Source organism: Mercenaria mercenaria, chromosome 3 (assembly GCF_021730395.1).
Source record: "Mercenaria mercenaria strain notata chromosome 3, MADL_Memer_1, whole genome shotgun sequence".
Classification (NCBI taxonomy): domain Eukaryota; kingdom Metazoa; phylum Mollusca; class Bivalvia; order Venerida; family Veneridae; genus Mercenaria; species Mercenaria mercenaria.
In genome coordinates, this window is record NC_069363.1 from 416,825 (window position 1) to 441,603 (window position 24,779).

At 34.9% G+C, this 24,779-nt stretch overlaps 1 protein-coding gene and 1 long non-coding RNA gene across 3 annotated transcripts in view; one reads left to right on the forward strand and one right to left on the reverse strand.

The window, feature by feature from the left end:
- The window catches only part of LOC123545575 (uncharacterized), a 45,485-nt gene that overhangs the window by 7,380 nt on the left and 13,326 nt on the right, over positions 1 to 24,779 (reverse strand). The window contains exons 3-6 of the long non-coding RNA XR_008370058.1: positions 8,600 to 8,726; positions 6,609 to 6,705; positions 2,240 to 2,329; positions 1,184 to 1,352 (exon numbers count right to left, since the gene is read on the reverse strand). This is a non-coding gene — a long non-coding RNA (uncharacterized LOC123545575). The remainder of the gene's footprint in view (positions 1 to 1,183; positions 1,353 to 2,239; positions 2,330 to 6,608; positions 6,706 to 8,599; positions 8,727 to 24,779) is intronic.
- LOC123525042 (uncharacterized) lies at positions 9,937 to 24,366 on the forward strand. Of its 2 annotated transcripts, XM_045303725.2 has the most exons (7): positions 9,937 to 10,143; positions 12,206 to 12,276; positions 14,363 to 14,509; positions 15,181 to 15,301; positions 18,793 to 18,866; positions 19,987 to 23,408; positions 23,554 to 24,366. In XM_045303725.2, the coding sequence occupies exons 1-6, from the start codon at positions 9,971 to 9,973 to the stop codon at positions 20,202 to 20,204; spliced, it is 804 nt and encodes a 267-aa protein (XP_045159660.2). In that variant the 5' UTR covers positions 9,937 to 9,970; the 3' UTR covers positions 20,205 to 23,408; positions 23,554 to 24,366. The 2 variants fall into 2 exon arrangements, with proteins under 2 accessions (XP_045159660.2, XP_045159670.2); XM_045303735.2 differs by lacking the exons at positions 9,937 to 10,143; positions 23,554 to 24,366 and adding an exon at positions 11,663 to 11,706 and having other exon boundaries at positions 19,987 to 21,282.

Sequence of the window (24,779 nt, forward strand, 5' to 3'; positions counted from 1 at the left end):
CACAGGGATATCACTATAGTTCACCTTAAGCACTTTGTGCTAAGGTGAGCTAAAAATCTTACAGTTTAGATATGTGGTGCACACGAGTTTAAGCTATTTGCCCCAAAGTGTGACCTTGACCTTGGTCATGGGTTGCGCGCTCTGCATGTCGTGTAGATGAAGTAAATTGGTGAAAAACTTGATGGACAATAAAAGTTTAATGAAAATTCATTCCAAAATGTGATTGGTAAAGATTTTCTATTATCTGACCAAATGACCTAGATTTTATGCCTAGGTGACAAAGTTTTGCAACTACCATTTAATTCATTTTGACCAACATTCCAACAAGATTTCAGGTATATCAGACAACTGTTCCTGTAACTTATTATAGGATCCCCATTTGACAAAGTTTCATCATATAAAGAAAAACATTCTGACAAAATTTCATGTAGATCACTCAGAAAATGTGGCCAGTGGATTGAAAACAGGTTTGTCCTACGATCTTATCCAGAGATGCATTTTTTTATTATTATGGATTGCCAAGTTTCTAAAATAATCTTGATTTCTTATTAAAAGCAAACTTTCTGACCAGGTTTCCTATGGATCAGGTATGGTATTTGGAGTGCTAACAAGGTTTTTCTTTGACTTGACTAAGTGACCATTAAGACTAACATCTATAGCTATATTTCATCTACAGACCAAGTAAATGTCCTCTAGCCTATATACAAGATTTTTCTATTGCTTGAACAATTGATAAAGACAAACATTCTGACAAGGTTTTATATTGTTCATGTAGAAAATTTGGTATCTTCAATGGTTCATGGATAAATAGTTTTTTTTTATATGATTTGAGTTAGTGGCCTTGTGCTTAACAGCTGATGACCTAGTTGTAAAATTGACCTAAACTTTAGTATGGACTGTTCTATATATACATGTAGATACAAGTACAAAGGGCTATAAATCTTGGCTTCCTCAAATAATGCAACTGAAACTTGCAGGAACATATTTCTTTATAGCAGTCAACAGTACTACCACATTTTATACTACGAGAAATGACTATGGAAGGACGGCTGAAAAGATGGTCTGCCAAAGCCAAAACTATATACTTCCGCCTTCGGCAGGGTATAACAAAAGAAGCCCATTATGAACTATGAAAAGGTTGTGTATAGAAAATGGTTGCCATCCTATCCTTTATATACTGTACCTATTTTTGTATTGTCATGTTATCTCTCTTCCATGAAATATCTCTGCCCATAATTTTTATGACTGTTGTGATTTGTTCATTTGGAGGAACTGATTCTCTAGGATCCGAAGACTGTTTGACACTGCTCAGTCAAAAAAAACTTCAGAATGGCAAACATTTGAAAAGACATCTAAAAATATAAAATCATAAAAAATCGTATTATCATACTGTATATATACCTAAATATTTAATCAGTGTACAATTTTGAAATTCCATTTAAAATTTCCATTTAAACAACATAGTTATATTATTTGTATGGTGAAAAGCGCATATATTTAATTGAAAATGAAATTTGCCAAGATATTATGTCCATTAACATAGTGTCCAAGTTTAAGGACAGCACAGCCACTTATAAAATATATATCAACAAGCCGACAATGCATTCATATCACAGCAAAGAAAAGACCTAACCGCTTAACAAAAGCTGTCAGAGGACAGCAACACTCGACTATTAGTGTTCAACAATCTTGTCAATTGAATATTGAAAACGAAAAAAAGAGGCAAAATTTTGTAAAATTGCAAAACAGGGTTATGGAACCTGTGCAATGCATATCAGCTTATAACAATGGAAATTTGTGTTAAGTTTCAATCCATGATTCCAACTAGTGGGTACTAAGAGACTAGTTTTAACTTTACATACAAAAACCCAAGAAACTGCAAAGTTGGAATAGGGGCATAATATTTTGAAAAATACAAAATAGAGTTATGGAACCTGTGCACTGCATGTCAGATCATCACAGTGAACGTGTGTGAATTTCAATCCATTCCCTTGATGGGTACCGAGATACTGGCTTACGCATGGGTAAGTCCAACAGCTCTACCTATTCTTTGAATAGTCCAGCTAAAAAGATTGACAATTGTGGAATGTAATTTGCAAATAGAAAATAAGGCAAGGCCTTTTTACTAGCCAGATAGTTTTAACCCTGAATTCAGACTGACAGCCTGCACTATAACTCATTACCGGTATATTGTTTTTTCACTGAAACATTTAGACTATTGTTTTGGTTTGCTCATTACCTGGTACTGATTCTCCAAAGGGTTATCAATGGTTTGTGCACTTTCACTCCACAACAGCATGCTTCTGTTTAAAGACATTACCCTTATAACCTATTGAAATAAAAAAATAATTTACAGGCATTGTTCCATATCATTGTTTAACAAAATTTTCATTGAAAACAGCCAAGTAGTGACCTAAACATCCTTCAATACACAATCATGAAACTGTTAAGTTTTCACTTAATTCCGCTAAAATACAGTGAAATAAAATGGTTTAAGTTATTTCTTATCACACTGATAATGTTAACAAACAGATAAATGCTTATTAATTAAGGTTTAGGAGTGTATCTTCAAAACACAGAAATATTTGATAAAGGAACAACATCTTTACAATTAATCTACCTGGCCATTACATCTTCTGCTGTGCTGTCCCATACGATGGATACCATACTTAAAATATTCTCAACAAGAGGTCATGATGACCCTGTATTGTTCACCTGTTAAATATGCTAAATGCAATATATGTAAGGTCTGTGCCCTGTGGTTGTAGAAGATTTTAAGTTTACTACTACCTGGTACTTTACCTATGTGACCCCAGGGGTCATGATTTGAATAAACTTGTGATTTGAGCACTTGAACTAGTTTTTGACCCCACATGACCCAGGTTTGAACTTGACATAAAGGATCAAGATAAACATTCTGATCAACTTTCATGACAACAGGGTAATAAATGTAATAACAAGTGTTCCTTTGATCCGAGTGTGTGACCTAGTTTTTTACCCCAAATGACCCTGTTTCAAACAATTGCCTGGCTTAGGGATCATCAAGATAAACATTCTGACCAAGTTTCATGAATATAGGGTCGTAAATGCTGCCTCTACAGTGTTAATAAGTCTTTCCTTTGAATGTGCAGGTGACCTAGTTTTGACCCCCACATGACCCGAAACTGGCTTAGGGATCATCAAGATAAACATTTTGAACAAGTTTAATGAATATAGGTCTTAATGTGGACTCTAAAGTATAAACAAGCTTTTCCTTTGATTTGAATAAGTGACTTAGTTTTTAATCCACATCTTGGCCTTGGAATATTCAAGATAAACATTCTGACCAAGTTTCATGAAGATAAGGTCATAAATGTTGCATCTACAGTGTTAACAAGATTTTCCTTTGAGTGGTGACCTAGTTTTAGATCCCATATTACCCAGTTTCAAACTTGGCCTAGGGATCATCAAGATAAACATTCTTTCCAAGTTTCATGAAGATATGGTCATAAATATGGCCAAGCTTTTCCTTTGATTTGACTTAATTTTTTAACCCACATGACCCAGTTTCGAACCTGACCTAGAAATCATCAAGATTAAAATGATTGTGACCATGTTTCATGAAGAGAGCTCATAAATGTGGTCTCAAGATTGAATTTGTTAACAAGCTTTTCTTTTGATTTGACTGGGTGACTTAGTTTTTGAACCCATATGACACGGTTTTTAACCTGGCCTAGAGATCATCAAGATAAACATTTTGTGCAAGTTTGTTTTGGGTTTAACGCCATTTTTTCAACAGTATTTCAGTCTTGCAACGACGAGCAGTTAACCTAACCAGTTTTTCTAGATTCTGTACCAGTACAAACCAGTTCTCCGCAAGTAACTGCCAACTTCCCCACATAAATCAGAGGTGGAGGACGAACGATCTTAGACACAATGTCTTCTATCAAATTGCTGCAGAGAAAATATGCCCCGCCTGAGGAACGAACTTATGACCCCACGATCTGTAGACCAATGCATTACCTTCTGAGCTAGGCGGGCGTATCAAAAATCTTTATATGGCTAGAAGGGCCAAAATTTTAGAGGCATTAACTCAAGAACCAATGGTGGAATCCAGTCGTTTTTTTTTTAAAGAATTGAGATCTTATTTTGACAAGTTGTATATAAGTGTGGTTAAAATTGAATGTAAAATGTCACTTCTATCGAGTTCATAAGGTAAAATTACAAATTTTGGTCCCTTCAGGGGCTGTTAGTCTGGAACCTATGATTGGACCTTACAGATTCATCATGGAATCTAAGATATATTGATGTGAAAAATATTTTGCAAGTTTGTATCAAATCAAAACATATATGAAGTGACTATATGGCTGCAAAAGCAAAAATAGCAATTTTGGCCCTTTTCTAAGGGGTCATAACTTTGGAACCAATGATGGGATCTGGCCAGTTTTCAAAACAAAGGAACCAAGATGTTATACTCACACAAATTAGGTACGAGTTTAATTAAAATCAATTGCAAAATGTGGTCTCTATCATGTTCAAAAGAAATTGTGGATGGACAACGATGACAGACGAAGGGCGATCACAAAAGTTTACCTTGTCACTAGTGACAGATGAGCTAAAAGTTGTTACCTTATAAAAAATGAACACTATTTGTAAAGAAATAAAAATAAAACTATATTCCATCAAGTTTATGATGTGAAATTTCAGCAATGGGTGATTATTGCAAATGCATTGAAACAAAGATAGGTAACAGTTCTTTGATATTATTGATTTTTCAAAGGCGCTGAACTGTTTGTAAGTGTGGCCCCTTTATGCTGCCCTTTTCCAGAATTCAAACTGTAAACTGTCAGTTGTTGTGTCAAGTAACGTACATGTTTTATAGGCTGTTCATTGGACAAGTCAAAATACACATTTGACTTCTAAGTGTAACATTGACCTTGGAGCTAGGGGTCTGGGTCTTCTACATGGCACGTCATCTCATAAATTGGGAACATTTAAGCCAAGTAATTTCAAAATCCCTTCATCAATAGCAGAGTTATGGACTGGACAAGAAACAGACAATGTTAACCTTTAACCTATAATTGTGACCTTGACCTTAGAACTAGGGGACTGACACTGACATGGCTCATTAAGAGGATCATTTAAGCCAAGTTATTTTAAAATCCCTTGATGAATGGCAGAGTTATGGACCGGACACAAAACAGACCCTGTTGACCTTTGACTTCTGTGACCTTGACCTTGGAGCAATGGGTCTGGGTCTTGTGCATGACACATTGTCTCATTATGGTAAACATTTATGCCAAGTTATTTCAAAATCCCTTCATGGTTGGCAGAGTTATAGACTGCAGGGATATAAATTAGCAGGAGCCAAGTAGCCCATGGCCCCTTGATTTTGGGCTGGGCCCCTAAATTGTTGAAGAAAATGCTCATATACATAACGTTAAACAATTATTTTTGACAGTCTGCCCTAAATAACAAGAGCTGTCACAGGAGACAGCGCACTCTACTATTTCGCTGCTGGATAGTGAAACTGGGCACATTAGTTGAAGCTGGAGCTGTCACTGGAGTGTTTAATGACTCCAACGTGGATGAAATATTGGATAATAGCTTGAGTCTGTGTCAAAAGAATTAAGTAATAAGAGAGATACTTAGGATCAAGTGTATCAAAACATTAAATATTAAGTATAATTCTTAGCAAAAAGGAGGCGTAATTCATGAAATATTGGTGCAACAGTGATGCACCTTGTGTCATGTTAAATCAAATCCATTTTGTAATGACTTGAGATATAGTGAAAATGCATCGAAATTAACCTTTAAATCTTAGTAAAAGTGGCATAATTCATGAAAAATTGGTGCTAGAGTTATGAACCTTGTGTCATATGATGTGGGTGAGAAGGTGGAACAACTATTTTAAGTTTGAATCAAATCCATTCAGTAATAACAAGAGTTAGAGTGAAAGTGCATCAAAACTTTAACCTAAAATTATAAGTAAAAAAGAGGGATAATTCATGAAATAATGGTGCAAGAGTTATGGCCATTGTGTAATATGATGTGACTGATGATGTTGAACAACTATTTTAAGTTTGAATCAAATTCATTCAGTAATAACTGAGATAAAGTGAAAATGCACAAAAACTTTAACCTGAAATTCTAAGTAAAAAGGGGGGATAATTCATGATATACTGGTGCAAGAGTAATATGACCCTTGTGCCATATTCTGTGGTTGATGATGAGGAACAACTATGTTAACTTTGAAGTAAATCCATCAAATAATAACAAGGATAAAGAGAAAGTGCATCAAAACTTTAACCAAAGTGCGGACGCGGAAGGATGCCGACGCCGGGTCGAGTAGGATAGCTCTCCATACTTCGTATAGTCGAGCTAAAAATAGCTAGTTTATATCCCTGAACTGGACACGAAACAGACCGTGTTAACTGTTGACCTCTAATTGTGACACTGTCCTTGGAGCTAGGGGTCTGAATCTTGCACATGACACATCATCTCATTATGGTGAACATTTATGCCAAGTTATTTCAAAATCCACGGGTGTTCACATAATACGCCCCGCTCTTCCAGAGACGGGCGTATAAAAAGCTGAAAACATAACACAAATGTCAGGCCCTATTTACCATAGAATAGTTTATGCTGCCAGGCCATCAGTCTTTGCGAGAGCACCTGTGATCTATCAAAAGTTCAGTCTTCATACACTGGCTGTAACATCTTTTCCTGAAAACACAAGCCAACAAATAATATTAAAAATAGAAGTACAACAACAGTAATAAACAAGAGCTGTCAGTGGAGAGCGCGCTCGACTATTCTCAGTGCTTGATAGTATAATATAAGCTATGAGTAAAACTATAACATTACAATAAGCATATTCTAAGTCTAAAAGGGGCCATAATTCAGTCAAAATGCTTGATAGAGTTGCCTCCTCCTTTTTACAGACTAAGGTCATGATGGTAAACAAGTATGCAAAATATCAAAGCAATATCTCAATGGACTTTGAAAATATTTGGGGTGGTACGCAAACTTTAACATTTATTCTAAGTCCAAAAGGGGCCAAAATTCAGTCAAAATGCTTGATAGAGTTGCCTCCTCCTTTTTACAGACTAAGGTCATGATGGTAAACAAGTATGCAAAATATCAAAGCAATATCTCAATGGACTTTGAAAATATTTGGGGTGGTACGCAAACTTTAACATTTATTCCAAGTCGAAAAGGGGCCATAATTCAGTCAAAATGCTTGATAGAGTTGCCTCCTCCTTTTTACAGACTGGGGTCATGATGGTAAACAAGTATGCAAAATATCAAAGCAATATCTCAATGGACTTTGAAAATATTTGGGGTGGTACGCAAACTTTAACATTTATTCTAAGTCGAAAAGGGGCCATAATTCAGTCAAAATGCTTGATAGAGTTGCCTCCTCCTTTTTACAGACTGGGGTCATGATGGTTAACAAGTATGCAAAATATCAAAGCAATATCTCAATGGACTCTGAAAATATTTGGGGTGGTACGCAAACTTTAACATTAATTCCAAGTCCAAAAGGGGCCATAATTCAGTCAAAATGCTTGATAGAGTTGCCTTCTCCTTTTTACAGACTGGGGTCAGGATGGTTAACAAGTATGCAAAATATCAAAGCAATATCTCAATGGACTTTGAAAATATTTGGGGTGGTACGCAAACTTTAACATTTATTCTAAGTCGAAAAGGGGCCATAATTCAGTCAAAATGCTTGATAGAGTTGCCTCCTCCTTTTTACAGACTTGTGTCATGATGGTAAACAAGTATGCAAAATATCAAAGCAATATCTCAATGGACTTTGAAAATATTTGGGGGTGGTACATCAAGGACATAATTATAGTGCATACATTTCAATTTTTTTTAAAGATTATTCAATCATTATCCAATCATTATATTTGTTTACAAAAACCTCATGACTTTTTTATGTCTGAAACAGTTTTTGATGTAGGACAGTTGTTTCATTTTAAAACTGAACACTAATACAGGGGCGGAAATCTGATTTTTACTTGCTTGTCCGTTTTTGTCATTTGCTATTTTTTACTTGTCCGTATGATAGTTATATAGTAAATTCTTGTCAAATTTCACTTGTCCGTACAAGCTTTGGGACAACCTGGGCAATACGGACACTTGAATTTGACGCCCCTGTAATACTGATAGTTTTCATATCATTACACTGTGGTTATAAAAAATCCTGTAGCTGTCAATCTTGCCAGTTTTTAGCAGCCTAGTAATTGTGGCAAATATAAGAAATTAAAATCATTCATATTTAACTGTTGCCTTTGACCTGTTGTTCCTCTTACTGGTTTTTATTGTTATTTAAATATAAGAATAGACTGTTCTCCTACTTAGATGTGTCATGTATAGTCATACCTAAATCTTACAGAACTTATAGACATTAAGTGCAAAATTATGTACATAAATCTCCAACTCCATGGCAGCACCATTCGCCCTGCACAAATTCTTACACTGTGCAACACAGCCGAACTTTCTGGCAAAAACAGTTCCTGTCTATGTAAGATATGAATTAAGTGTTCTACTTTGCCCGCAGAATTTTTCAAACTCGCTACATTGCTGTAAAAACATACGAAATACAAACCGGAGAAACTACAATTGATTCCCACACAGCGGCACTTTTTCCCGTGACCAGTGTGAATTACAGTTACCATTCGTGCAACTGACCCATCAACTTGAGTGAGACTGAGAGTCCTGTAGTTGTACAACATCTGAAAAATGATGGAAGCCAGTCTTATTATCTTTCATTAAATAAAGGAACATCTAAAATGATCATACGTTTGTGCAATAGTGTCAAAACAATCTGACTGCCAAGAAAATGTGAAATTATATAAATAATTAAAAAGTGCCTTTGGCTTTCACAGCAACTTCACCATGAACATTTATATCATAAATTACTCTGACCTTTTCAAAAAAGTAAAGTGTCAAAATACAAAAACTCTAAACAAACTGATACCTGTATGTAAATTGTGCCATTATCTACAGTTTAAGTAATAAAAATATCAAGTACAAAGCAGTGTGATCTACCTTACTTAACTGGCCTGAAGTAACTGAATATCCAGCTTAAATGCACTAACTCCTATGAAGAAAATCCTGTCTATCCAATTTGTAAATGCAATTTCACTTGCCCACTTGTTTCAAGGGCGAGTGAGGAGGAGGGGGATAGTGTGAGGGGCCTCGCATGATTTTTTTTAATTGGAGAAAAAGATCTTTTTTTCCCCTTTCTTTGAAAGTCCGAATATTTTTTCAGAACTTGAGGGTCAGAATATTTTTTTCATAGTAACCCAAAGATTTTTTTTTGGAATTCAAAACTTAAATTAGTAATAAGCTTGTTAAAGAAATGTTATGCTCAATCTTGCATTTTGCTGACTTTTAAAAATTAAGAGAAAGAATTGTTATCATCAAGTGTTTGTTTTTTTTTTATAAATCAGAAGAAAACTTTCCTCATGACTTTATTTGTCTGAATATTTTTGAAACATGTCTGAACAGACTGAACCCTGCCTGACCCATTTTTAGCAGTCTAAATCTTTCTGAACAGTGTGTTTCTGTTCTGAACATTTCTATAAGGTTGTACTGAACTGTATCTGAAAGATTCAGAAATTAATTCAAAAAGTTTCAGAAAATGATTTTACTGAACTTTTACTGAAATACTCTCTAAAGATTAAGAACTAAATTCTGGCCCCGGTTTCACAAAAAATCTTAAGTTTTTACTCATATTTTAACTCAACTTATAACTTAAGTCTGATAAACGACTCAGCTGAGTGATTATGTTTGAGAGCGTTTCACAAAAAATCTTAAGTTATTGCTCAGTTGAGTGCAAACTTTCGACTCAAATATTTTAATATTCGTATTGATATAAGCTACAATTACGGTAACTTTTCCGAACTCGCGCGATAGAAGGAAGAAAACTTATAAAATCCGCGAATCGCTGTCATACATCGTTATCGGCTGCCCGATGGATAAAGTCGTACAAAAACGATCTGCCAACTGGGGCGAAGGAGAGCGATCGCTCGCAGTTGAGTTGATATTATGTAAATCGGACATTATTTTTGGAAAGTTTAGAGGTGCCTCTCAAGGGGCGAAAGAGAAAGAAAGGGCCTGGCAAGACATCGCCGACCAGTTGAATGCGTGAGTATACAGAGTAGACACAATTCTTTACTGAAAATTCAAGCTAGCTATTTCTGTAAAAGATGTATAAGATATATATTTGCAAATTTTAAAATTTTCACGAAACAACTAGATGAATCCTGCTTGAGATCATATCGATCGAAATAGTTCCGGGACGACGGGAACAGCTTCAATCGTCTCTGGATTAGATATTATGGATGGTGACGTAATTTCCCGTGTACATTTTTCAAGGTTAGCTCTAGATGTAGTACTGATGTTATTGGTGGTAGTACAGTATCATATACCTATGTTAAATCTAACCCTAACCTCTAGTCAGTGTATTGTACGCTCAGTGTACTACCTATAGTCATATTCGATACTGCATATATGATTAACGATTTTTCAACCGATAAACATGTGAAAAAGCATCAAAACATAATGTTCAGCGAGGAAATGTTTTATCGTGTGATTACATAGCACATAGTTTCCGTTTGTTGGAACTTCTTTGTCTCTTGAGGGGTTTGACTAAATGGGAGCTGTACTAGACGTATATGATATACATACTGAGATTATATAATTCGTGTAACCGTCAAAGCTTCTAACTGTCTAAGGACCAAAATAATGGAGGATAAATCACAATATATTCTTGTAAAATAATTGGTTTTATCGCTCGCACATATTGCAAGAATACTGAGACTGGTGTTTACAAAGAGACAGGTGATGAAATCTTTCTAAATATTGCTGTCATATTTTTCTCATTATTTTTAACTAAAAAGCAGTATATGAGCCGTGCCATGGGAAAACCAACATAGTGCTTTTACTACCAGCAGGATTCATGCTGTTTGCCAAAGAATTTTCTAATTGCAAAAGACTTGGAAAGCGAACAGCATGTATCCTGACCAGACTGTGCCAGGGCTCTAGATAATTTATTTGGCCTATGAGTATTCATCATATTTTTTTTTGAATGAGTAAAATGGTAAAATCTGGAGGCAGTGGCTAAGATTACGTTACCGTAATCCTAGCCTCTCATTCTAGGATTATGGAAGTTCTGACCGTATTCCTAGACAACCCTTTGAGGATAGACTAGGATTATTAAAATTAATTCAACTGTAACTGTCGCAGGAAAATGTGCAGCCTCGACCAGGACTCGAACCTCGGGCCTTTGGCTTACCGTGGCAACGCTCTACCAATTGAGCTACCGAGGCCACCCGATACGAGAACCGCTACACACCTTCCCTCTTATTGCGAGACATTGCAATCCTGGCCAGTGTCTGCCGCAGACTGTTAACCGAATTCAGATGCACACCCAAGCCAAACTGCTTCGCCCACATGGGCTCCAAGGGTGAGCATCCCGGACGAGCCCCCAAATGTAACAGTCGCAGAAAAAATGTGCAGCTTCGACCAGGACTCGAACCTCGGACCTTTGGCTTACCGTGCCAACGCTGTACCAATTGAGAAACCGAGGCCAACCGATACGAGAACCGCTACACAACATTCATATTGTTTTATATTTGTGACGGACAATCTAAACGTCAAAACTTGAAGGACCAAAGTAATGGATGTTAAATCACAGTACACAGTCATGTAAAGTTATTGGTTTTATATAGTGTGTAAACACACGGTAAACGTTGAAAGTGTACAGTACATACAAAAGGTTTAAATCACCAGAAAATTTGTAATTGATATTATTTGATAATTTCAACGATAGATTAATGAGGAATTGAATCCCTCCGCGCGCCCTTTCGATACATTGAGGATATTTGTTTGTTTTGAGTGAATATGGAATATATCTTCTCACTGCGAAGTGAGAAAATTTCAAATATTTTCACAGGCATGTAGTACAGATGTAGCCTGTGACCATTCCTCATCTTAAACATCACCTGACCTCAGTTTTACCTTGACCTCATTATGAACTTAGGTTGCTTTGAATCGACAAGGATGCCACCGGGGGCATCAAGCGTTTATTGAATGCAGCTCCTTGTTTTATTTGTCTTTATTTAGCACCTTTAAGTGACTCACTGAGTTACATACTTCAGCTTACAATTTTCTATTGCTTTTTATTCACACCAATCTTATTTCACAGATCTGGGCAAGCATCATGTCTACGTACACCACTAGAGATGAAGAAAATGTTTGGAAATGTCAAAAGCAGAGGTAAGCTAATTAAATTCATAAAAATTTTGGCCGTCGAGACTATCGGCATGACAGTCTTATTGATAATTTTCCTTATCCTCAAGACCATCATACTGATTATTTTCATAATTCACACAACAGTTGTGCTGATTATGTTTTTAGCTCACCTGAGCAATGCTCAGGATGAGTTTTTGTGATCACTCGATGTCCGGCGTCTGTCTGTCAACATTTAGCTTGTGTATGCGATACAGGCTGTATTTCTCAATTGATCTTCATGAAATTTTGTCAGAATGATAACCTTGATGAAATGTAGGCCAAGTTCGAAAGTGGGTCTTCTGGGTCAAAAACTAGGTCCTAGGTCAAATCAAAGAAAAACCTTGTGTATGCAGTAGAGGCTGTATTTTTCAGTTGATCTTCATGAATTTTGATCATAATGATTACCTTGATAAAATCTATGCCAAGTTCGAAAATGGGTCATCTGGGGTCAAAAACTAGGTCACTAGGTCAAATCAAAGAAAAACCTTGTGTATGCGATACAGGCTGTATCTTTCAACTTATCTTCATGAAATTTTGTCAGAATGATAAAATCTAGGCAGTTTGAAAATGCGTCATGTGGGATCAAAAACTAGGTCACTAGGTCAAATCAAGGAAAAACCTTGTGTATGTGATAGCTGTATTTTTCAATTGATCTTCATGAATTTTGAGTCAGAATGATTGCCTTAATGAAATCTAGGTCAAGATTGAATATGGGTCATCTTGGGTCAAAAACATTTTGTATGCGATACAGGTTGTATTTTCAATTGAGGTTGATGAAATATGGTCAGAATTATTGCCTAAATCAAATCTAGGTCAAGTTCGAATTAGGTCATCTTGGCTCAAAAACTAGGTCACTAGGTCATATTGAAGAAAGTACTTGTTTACACTTAAGAGACCACATTTTTGGTCCAGTCTTAATGAAAATTGGTCAGAATATTTGTTTCCATTACATCACTAGGTCAAACATGTTTACACTGTTATGGTGTGTTTCTCGGGTGAGCAACCTAGGGCCATCTTGGCCCTCTTGTTGTATAAACCATTGAGAAAACTTGAGAGAACTTCAAGTTCTTATTGTCAAATTTACTTTCATATTTGTAATTTACTATTTTTGAAGACTTTACCTGTAAATACTATGAGAATTAAATTAAGATAACAATATAATGATTTTTTAGCTCCACTATTCGGAGAATAGGGGGGCTATACTACTCGCCCAGGCGTTGGGGGCGGCGGCGTCGTGACCCTTCTTGGTTAAAGTTTGTTTTACTGTCGTACAGAATTATGCCCTTCTTGTACTTATATTTTTTTTGCAATCTTTGCTTTCTGGATTTTACTTTAATGCAATATAGGATAAAGACTTGAAACTTAAGATGTATCTTTATCTCCATCATCTGCATGTGTGGTAACAATCCCCATAACTCTGATTTGTATTTTTGACCAAATTATGCCCCTTTTACACTTATTTTTTTTAACAAACTTCATTTTCTAGACATAACTTTGGTACTATATAAGATAATGACTTGAAACTCAAAATATATCTTTACCATCATCATCTGCATTTGTTGTAACAATCCTAATAACTCTAATTTGTGTATTTGATGGAATTATGCCACTTGGTGTATCTTCCTTTTATAGAAGAGGTCTCTTATTCAGACATATACAATGTATTCATTTTACTGTCAAATCCCCGAATAGTGGAGCGCGCTGTCTTACGGACAGCTCTTGTTTCATATCAGGGCACATAATGTTAGTTATACATGACACTGGTAAACATGTATTCTTAGTTGTTGCATTATGGGTGTTGCAATTTATTATTGTTGTTTTGGATGAAGGAATATTGAACAATGATAATAGTAATACAAATGAAGCTAAAAGTCCATAAAAGTTATTGCAATTAAAAAATGCAGTGAACCAATGGAACCAAAGATGTTTTTACTTAAGGATTGCATTGGCCGAAATATTGTTCATGTATTAGCATTGGATGGAACCTTTCACCTTTAATTTTAAGTCAAGTTAACTTACATTAAAATATGCTAATAATATACCTAATTATTATTTCAATCTTCATTTGTAGCAAAAGAAAAGTATGACAATAACAAAAAGACTGGGGGTGGTCCAGCAATTAGCCTAAGCCCAACAGAAGAGCTTGTTATAAACCACTTACTGATGAACAACAAGTCTCAAATGACTGGGCTGGAGGGTGGTGTAGACTCCCTTATACGTGAGTTAATATTTGTATGTAGTTTTCAGTCTTAACACTTATATTGGGAATATGAACAATCACTACTTGTAGTATTTTTAAAAGTAAGATTAACAGGTTTGTGTTTATTAACAGAACTGTGCAATGTCATTATATTTGAAATATACAATCTGTATACACATACAGCTAAACTCGGTATAAATGCATACTCTCGTTGCAAAAACTAGAATGTCTTAATAAATCAAGTGATAACTGCATGGCATTTGATTGTAAGACTTAAGGTGTATCTTTATTTGGACAATTAATGTATATACTTAGTAAATACATTTAATGAGTATTTTCTGCATGGGAGTTTTGAAGTGATTATGTAAATTAAGACAGAATATTTCATTGAAACATCGACAATGGTTCTCTTTTTAAGTAGGATGTATGTTAATGCCAAGGTAGTTTTTCTATACACTTGGTTCAGGTGTCTGTCTTGCTGTACAAACTTCTCTATCATTGACATTAGTTAACTAAATATCAGCATTTATGGTCTTGTATGCTTTTGACTACATAGATGCATGTATAAAAAGTAGGTAACAACATAAAATTGATTAATTACATACCAACAAGTATGTCTTTACATTATGTTATTCGTGACACATTTTCAATTTAACCTGAATCATAATTTACACATGTATATCATTCAGCCTCTTCAACAAATCAAGTTTCACAGCTGCTTCCACAAAGTAAACATGTGACTGCTGCAAACAAGGAAACAACATGTATAACATTTCAGGAAGTGTTTGAAGGTGATAACGTAATTGACAGGTAATGCAACTGAAATACCTCATGCTAAATGCATTTAAATTTAATGGTAATTGTCAGAGATTAAATTGTCACAAATTGACATACGGGCCTTATTTTATCTGTAGTGTAAATGCAGGTATTGCATCATCTTTTTGTAAATTTTTGAGTTATTGAGGTAAATGTCAGATTTCACGCATGGAATACCTCTCATGTTTTTCTGTATTTCATAACTTAAATTTCCATGTAAATTTCATTAAATTCTGTTCAGTAATAAGAAAGTTGATATTTTATAAACTTCAGTAATTTATGTTTTTATCCCCAAAACCACTATAATGGGCCTCAAATTGTTAATTTAAATTCGCGCCAAAGTAGTTAGATTCCCCGGCTATATCGTGAATCCCGTGAAAATAGAAATAGTAAGAGTCCACGGCTTAGCCGTGAATCCCATGAAATTTAGTATTTGGCGGGACATTACCCTTTAAATAGACTGGACTAGATATGCCTTGCGCACACCACCTTACGACTTTATAGACGAATCTATGTCTGAATTATTTTCTTGCTAGAAATTTATGCTCGATCGAGGTAAGAAATTTATTTGTTAGATTTTTGTATGATTTTTGCATTACGATTTTTATTTGGTAAATTTTTGTTCATTCTACAGAATTCTGTAACATTTACTTTTCGGCATATGATTTTAGCTAGTTTCGGTATGTCAGGATGATTTATTAAATTTTTCAGACTTTTGTAAATTATTTCGAAAGAGGAGTCTAAACGTTTCGTTTATATAAGATGTTAGATTTATACTGAAATTTGTATCGTGATATTTATAAAGTACTTTGTTTCAAAAACTTATGTCAAACATTTCGTTATTATGGAACGCCATTACTGCATTGTATTGTTATGTATAAATCTATATGGCAAGTCTAGTACCATGTATATATTATTGTAATTTGTAATTGTGTGCCAGTCTATAGCACATCTAATAAATGTCCGTTGTAGTGTATGGCATTAGATATTATATGGATGCCAACTATCATATAACGTTTGATTTACATTGAATTTTGTTAATTTGTAGTTGTAAATAATAGCTGCAGTTTATCATTTCCATTACTATAATGTTTCATCATATACTTTTCATATCTTTTTCATACTTTAACTTTAGTCTTTTAAGTAAGTAATTAATTTTGGTAATAATGGAAGTAATAAGTGACGTATTTTAATCATGTGACGTTTGAACTTAGTAGCACATATATTTTGTATAAGTAGCACGTATTATTTATGGGAGCCTACGGAGGTATGGTGTACCCAAAGGAGCAGTTTTATGCCCTGACTTTTTGTTTTGCTATGGTGCTTACCATATGTTATATATTTTAGCTTCTTCCGCCAGACGATTTTCCTGGTGATGTCATAACCCGGAAGTACAATGCCCGAGGTTCACTTGTCTTCACTCGCCTGGATGTGATATTCCCAGCGCAGAGCTTTCGTCCCATGGTTGTGCCGTAAACCGCAAAGACGATGATTTTTGTTATCCTCTGAAGTCAGCTCAGGGATGCAATCACCTACCACCATAGGGAGCCAACACGGAATCAACGTATTCACGGTTTAAAGGGACTGAATTTAGAAATCTGTTTTGTTTGTGCTACTTAAAGTTCACAATTACATTAAAGACCTGTGTCACGTCAGATTAGAATGGAAGTATAAGAACTTTTGTATCTAGAGATACTGAACTTTTTTTTTTCTTTCTGATAATCAGTTTTTTTTTTCTTTTCATATCTATTCATTGTTAATAATCATCTTTTGTAAATAAATTTGTAAATATTGTAAAGGGTGTTGATTTGTTCTGATGGTTACTGTCGCCGGTACGGCCTTTCCTGTCACATAAATAACTCATTACTATTGCTTTGAAAATATACTCCAATAGTTATGGGTCATTATATAGAGAATAATAGGTGAGTGCCGTAGATGAGAAAGTTTATCTGGCGAGGTGGAGGAGGTTATCGGGTGAGCCGAAGGCGAACCTGATAACGTCCGGAGCCGAGCCAGATAAACTTTCTCCATCTTAGGCACTAACCTATTATTCTATTTATCTTGTCATTACTTCATTATCCGATATTTGGCAATTTATTTTACAAAAATAAGTGTTCCACAACTGCTTTAATGACGTCATATTCGTAATGACGTCACTTATATAATGACGTGATTACCGGCAAAATCGCAATAACTTCTTCGTTTTTGAATAAAAACTCATTATTTGACCACTCATTTTCTTAGTTCGGACATTTCCAACACAATGATGATGGTTTCGTTGCAAAATTTCTTATGACAACAATATCGACCATAAGGTCACATGATCAACTGACCGTATATCACTGGTCACATGATCAACTGACGGTATATCAAGATAGATATACGGCACCCTGATATCGGGTCGAAAATACTGCAAGTGACAGGATAAACAGCAATATGTGGCACTCCCAAGTCATGTGACATGGTATTTCAGTTCCAGGCTGCTCATATACATTTGTATATTTTATTTCACTACACTGTTGTAAGAGGCTGAAAATTCTTCCTCAGATTTGTGGAGTTTGACCTTCTGTGTGAAGTTCCATATCTACTTGTGAATTATTTATGATGGCGCTATTGTTACAGGATAATAATTTTTCATCTCTGACTGGTTATCGAACCTGGAATATTTCATACCTGAAGCAGACACTATACCAATTCGCTGTAAAAGCTTACTCATATAGATGGAGATTATAACCAAACTCTTATACACTACACTATATTTTGTAAATAATTTACTAAAAAAATCCAAAAATTATTGGTAATGTTGTCGCACATTAGTTGTGATTGTTGGCACTGGATTCAAGTTTTGCTAGAATCTTAGACCTATGAAGAAGCTATCCAGGTTAAAGTATTGATGTTTATTTATGTGCTTATTATCCCCTGCCGAAGGCCAAAAGATATTGTTTCGGCATGGTCTTTCAGTCAGTCCGGAGCCATATCTAGGAAGTGTTTTGGAATATTAAGATAAAACTTCATAAACAGGTACACCATTATGGGAAAAAATGGCCTGTCAAGTTTCAATCAGATTGCTTAAGTAACACCAGAGTTTTACTTAGAAGTTTCTAGTATTAACTATATTAGGTACTATGAATATGTCTATTTCTGCTTCCTAAATTGTGACATATTTCACCTAGAACTATGAAACTTGTATTGAATTTATATCACCATAATATGGTAGTGCACATTTAATTTCGTCAGGATCTCTTTTGTAACTTCATAGTTATTGCCTTTTAATTGTTAAAAAGTCCACATATTTGTACATATAACAAACAAACCAATTGACAGAATTTCATTCAACTTCTTTCATCATTTTCCATGAACATCTATTGTCAACATGTGAAGTGATTGTAACATCATTAACTTTATGCTGGAGATAATACTTTGCCATTCCTCAACATAAACCAATTCGGCGGGGGATACCAATTCATTAAATTTGCTTGTTTCAGTAATAACACTACTGCGGTGACAGCACCCATCATTGATTGCACAGGTGATGCTTGTACAGAAACCTCAGAGAATGGTAATGGTAACAGATTAACTCATTTTCAACTCTTCTATTCGAAGAATAAGTAGAGCTATCTTACTCACCACGGCGACGGCATCACACCTTGGTTAAGTTTTTCGTGCAAGTCCGCATTTTGACAATGTCTTTTGAGATAAAGCTTTGAAATTTTCAAGACTTGTGTACCATCACCATGTCCACTTTTAAGCAAGAGTTCATAACTCTGTCAACTATTTTGGCTGAATTATAACCCCTTTTGGACTTGGATATTGATAAAAAAATTTGTACAAGTCCATGTTTTTTCAGCCCAAAGGGACATATTATGTTATACCCCCGGTGTCCGTCCATCAGTCCGTTAGCAATTTCGTGTCCGCTATGTAACTCTTGAACCCCTTGAAGGATTTCGAACAAACTGGGCACAAATTTTCACCACATCAAGACGACGTGCAGAGCACCTGTTTTGGATGGCTGGCGTCAAGGTCACACTTAGGAGTCAAAGGTTTCAGCTGCCATGTTTCTTCCAAAACCAATATTTTAAAGGTGACATTGCTGAAGATACCCGATTTTTGAGAAACACGTCTCTTTACCCTATACTTCAATCAATTATTTAAATATCTGAGTGTCTGTCAACAGACAGGTCTTAATTAATTAATGTAAATTTTGGCAATTTTTATGCTACAAAATGGCAGGAAGTATTTAGTTGCAACATTCTCTGTTTGTCTGTCTGTTGCACTTTGTCCAGAGGATAACTGAAAAATTATTGAAGATACCAAGTTCTAACTATACAATGATAGAGCTCATTGAAAGGAAGTGTTGTAACAAGCAACCAAAACTCAATGTGGTCCAATTTTGAGCTCAACTGAGCCGAAGGCTTATGGTGATCTTTTGTGACTGCTCAGTGTCCCCCGTTCATCGTGTGTTGTTTGTCCGTTAACATTTTATAAAAAAAAATCTTCTTCTATAAAACCACTGGGCAGAATTACATTAAACTTTGCAGGAATATAAGATTCTTTCACTGGTTATAGGTGCAGATGGGAATTTCCGGCCTCGAGGGTAACTGTTTAGGCGGTAACGAGGTTCATTGTTTGATTTAGATTAAGGTGCTGTTTAATTGACACCTATTTTTATTTGTTTACAGAAACTGGACGAAAACATTTCCTATATTTTAGTAATACAAAAAAAAATAAAACAGGAAAAAGAAAACAAGATGACAAGGAAGACGATTTATATGCACTGGAGAAGAAACGAATATGCAAAGAAATTGATCTTCTGGAACAAAGAAAGGCTCAAGAACACGAATTGTTTCTACTTCAGAAAAGAATTTTTCTAAAGCAGCTGGATGAATACACAGAATGAAATTTATATGCCTGTACAGAATTATAATGTAAGATACTTCACTGGTTTTATGTGCCGATTGGAATATTCTGCTCTTGGGTAAATGTTTATGCAGTTATGAGGCTTGCCAATTAACTTTGTAAACACTTATCAGAGATCTGAATATTCTTTTAGCACCAAAAGCCAGTGTTAGAATCTAATTGTTTTTGCCTTTGCCGTCTGTCCTTCCATCTGTCTGTCTGTTTGCATTAAGCTTGTCCAGCTTTCACAGGTCAAACTGCTGGCCAGATTTCAACGAAACTTCATAGGAATGATCACTACCATGCCTGGTTGTGCATATCTCCGTTATGTTCCGCTTTTCTGCACAAAATGGCCACCAGAGCTAAAAACAAAAAAAAACGGCTTTCACATTTAAACTGCTGGCTGGATTTTGACAAAAATTCACAGGAGTGATCAGTACCAAGCCTAGTTGAGCATATTGCCGACACGTCCCACTTTGCTGCATAAAATGGCCGCCAGAGCTTAAGGTATACATAGGGGGAGACGAAAAAAAAACCTAGTTTAATTTATTTTAGCTTGATTGTGATGAAAGCTTTAAGCTTATTGGAACCACTCTCGAGTGCAATTCCTAAAAAAACCACCACTGGTGTCTTATGAGAAGTCATGATCATTACGACCTCTGGATTGAGCGAGTAGGATAGCTCTAGGTCATGTGGGGTCAAAAACTAGGTCACCCGGTCAAGTCAAAGGAAAAGCTTGTTATCACTCTAGAGGCCACAGTTGTGACCCATCTTTATGAAACTTTGTCAGAATGTTTGTCTTGATGATCTCTAGAGTCTATGGCCATCATGGCCCTCTTCTTATATTATATTATAGATATTTTTATCATATTGACAAGGTTGTTGAATAGTCAAGCTGTGATGAACTCTGGCAGTCCTTATTCAGAAAAATATTTTATGTTTAGCTCCAGCATTCGTTGTCATATTGTTGTATTATTGTTGTTTTATGATTTTTAGGGTGGTTCAGTTTCTACTGTGCGTCACACCATTAGATTGTGTACTCATATATTTAAAAACAATAACAAACAGAGTAACTATCATATATTTGTGCATTTTATTTTCTATTTTTGAGTCGGCTAAACGATGTAATCGTTTTGACGAGTCCTTGCTATCCAGCGATTCTCTAAGTCTAAATGGACCAAATTACACAGTGAAGCGATGTAGTTCCATTAGATTTCTCAAACTTCAAACAGTTCACTGCAAGAATGAAATTAAGTTGCGTGAATTCCCTTTGCTATGACCAATATACGATGTAATCTGTCATATTTATGACTTGTAATTGTGCAATACTCGAATGTAACTCATTAAGCATAAATGTGCATTTTATGAATTGCGCAGGCTTACAAAACTTGCGTAACATCCAGCGAAAGACAAAAAATAGTTCCACAGGGCTCCAGATAAGATGCGTATTAGCGTAAATTACGTATAGAAATAATGCAAATACGCATGTCTAATAATTTCTAAACGTATATAAAATTACAGAAATGCACACAGTGCTTTTTTAAAAACAAAATCTGAATCATCTGGATGCGTTAGGTAACATAGCCGATCCCGATCAGCCTTAATTCTCCCACATTGAACGTATACACGCATCGTATGATTTCTATAAACTTTGCGTGGGTTTCTACACACACACATGAATTTTGCAGTCAGTAAACGGATAAATTATCGGAAGAAGAAGCTCTTACTGGTTTGTTTAGTTACTACAGATATTAAAAATGATTTTAATTCTTATTTTTCGAGAAATAAACAAATCGGCGAAACATTAAATTGTATTTTCTTGTAGTTTTTGAAATCGAAAGTAGATCGTCTATGTTTGGCGAAATGAAACAACTTTTTTATGAAAAGATTTAAATAAGAGGTAATTTAACCGTAAACTTCAATGTCAGATACTGCCAATTGCTGCTAAATGTCTTCGTATCATCACAATTTGTAAAATATATTGTTCAAACTGGAGAAAAGTGTAATCGTATCCGGATATAATATTTTGGGTAAATATCGAGCTGTGTTATGAAATTTTAAGAAAAAAAAACTAAAAACAAACTGAAACTGGTAGACTATACTGTCAGTACATCAATCATTAGCCGACTCAGGCCATTCAGGCCTTTGATTACTTCTATCTTAACTACATGTATGTATTTGTAACAAAATTCATTTCTTTTAAATTTCAATCTGCATAGTATGTAATTTGGTCTACTAAAAACTACTGTTTATATCTTTAACAAATCTGTCAGTTGTTTGGTTAGTAGAAACTGATAATTGGAAAAAGAACCTTATTGTCACATAAAAGCCAACAGACAAATAAGACATATAAACATCTCGCCATATTCATAAGTTAACAAACTAAGACAGTATAATTTTTTTTTATTTATAAAACCAAAGTATACAACAAATAATTATAGCAAAATATTGTTTTAACACTAAATACAATAGGCGGTTATATGTCATGTGTAATAACTTCCCAAGGGCAGAGCCCCAAGTGAAATTATTTGTACGATGTATCACCGCTCAATTGAATAAGTAGTATTAAAACATGGTGTTGCTATAAGTCATTTTGATTTTAATAAGCATTAATCTAAAACAGTAGATAAAATTTAAAAGCATTCCTTCTTGGTAACAAAAGAAACTTTGAGTCAACACACATTAATATGACATCATTCTAGGTAAGAATGTTTTAACAGAGAAAAGAATATCAAAATAATGTTTAAAATGTTTTGTCAAAGACTTTTGCATGAATTATTGCAATTATAACTTCTTATTCACTAACACCATTTCATGAAACTTAAGAAAAATAGTGCTTCTGCAACTTAAATGGGAAGCACTTTGCAAAATAATCTAATAGCTGTTAATATATTAAGTAAAAAAGCTTTTTTTTACTTTCTCGATTGGAAGTTTCACTTACAGAATTTCCGACAAATATCTTTTAAAAAATAAATGTCATGTAAAATTAGTTTATGACAATAACATGTAAAAATATGATTTCTCTAAATTTGTTGCACCATTTGGCAACGTTTACTTTTTATGCAACCTTAAGACATGATTTTTGACTGTTTGTCCAGTATTTTATTAGCTCACATGAGCACGAAGTGCTCAAAGGTGAGCTTTTGTGATCACCCTATGTCCGTCGTCCGTCATCATCAACAATTTGACTGTTAACGCTCTAGAGGTCACAATTTTGGCCCAATCTTAATGAAACTTGTTCAGAATGTTACCCTCAATAAAATCTTGGACAAGTTAAATATTGGGTCATCTGGGGTCAAAAACTAGGTCACCAGATCAAATCAAAGGAAAAGCTTGTTAACACTCTAGAGGTCACAATTTTGGCCCAATCTTAATGAAACTTGTTCAGAATGTTACCCTAAATAAAATCTTGGAAAAGTTGATATTGGCTTATCTTGGGTCAAAAACTAGGTCACCAGGTCAAATCAAAGAAAAAGTTTGTTAAAAATTCTAGAGGTCAAAATTTTGGCCTTATCTTAATGAAACTTGGTCAGAATGTTACCCTCAATAAAATCTTGGATAATTTTGAAATTAGGTCATCTTGGGTTAAAAACTAGGTCACCAGGTCAAATCAAAGGAAACGTTTTTTAACACGATAGAGGCCACATTTATGACTGTATCTTCATGAAACTTGGTCAGAATGGTAATCTTGATGATCTTAAGATCTGGGTTGAATATGGGTCAAGTAGGATTAAAAACTAGGTCACCAGGTCAAATCAAAGAAAAATCTAGTTAACACTGTAGAGGCCACATTTATGACCATATCTTAATGAAACGTGGTCAGAATGTTAATCTTGATCTTTAGGTCAATAGGTCAGGTGAGCGATACAAGGCCTTCGTAGCCCTCTTGTTTAAATATTTGTGATTTAGTCAAATTGTGATTCATCCAACTGTGATAATGTATATTTGTGAAGAACAAGCCACATTTGCTGTATACTACATGTTCGAACTGTTACTCATTTAATGTGTATTACATGTTCATACTGCCAGACTATGAGGTTATAGCTGTTTCCCACACTTTACAAAGTTTATAAATGTTTACTAAACTTTAACGTTTTTGATAATACTGTTACTGTTATGAAATTAAATACAATGTGGTCATTAAAGAACATTAATGATTTGAATCTCTATATTTTTTCTTTAGAGGGTGTGTTTTATCTGCAATTCTAACACGATCCGATTCATTTTCCTATTAAACAAAGAAGGCTGAAAGCAGTGAATTGTTACACAACAATTCATTTTTCTGACATCACAATTATTACGGTATAGCATCAAAAGTCATAGGGGAGTGCTGGAAAAGAAACCAATTGAAAACGTGCAAATATTTAATGAATGTTGTCAAGGATATACTTTAAAATTCTTGGTAACGTGTTAGAATCGAAATAATATATCTCATTTAGTCATTTGCTCTTGAATAACATCATTGTTTGTCGTCAGGTGCGTATTATTATATCACTTTGGCTGCGCCCTCGTGATATAACTCCTTCGCATCTGAACTCCAAACAATGATAAATTCAGCGATAAATCACTCAATAAG

Coding starts and splice junctions, on each gene's coding strand:
- LOC123525042 (XM_045303725.2), top strand. CDS start 9,971: ATGGATAAAGTCGTACAAAAACGATCTGCCAACTGGGGCGAAGGAGAG. Junction 12,277..14,362: donor TGGAAATGTCAAAAGCAGAG/GTAAGCTAATTA, acceptor CTTCATTTGTAG/CAAAAGAAAAGTATGACAAT. Junction 18,867..19,986: donor TACAGAAACCTCAGAGAATG/GTAATGGTAACA, acceptor ATTTGTTTACAG/AAACTGGACGAAAACATTTC.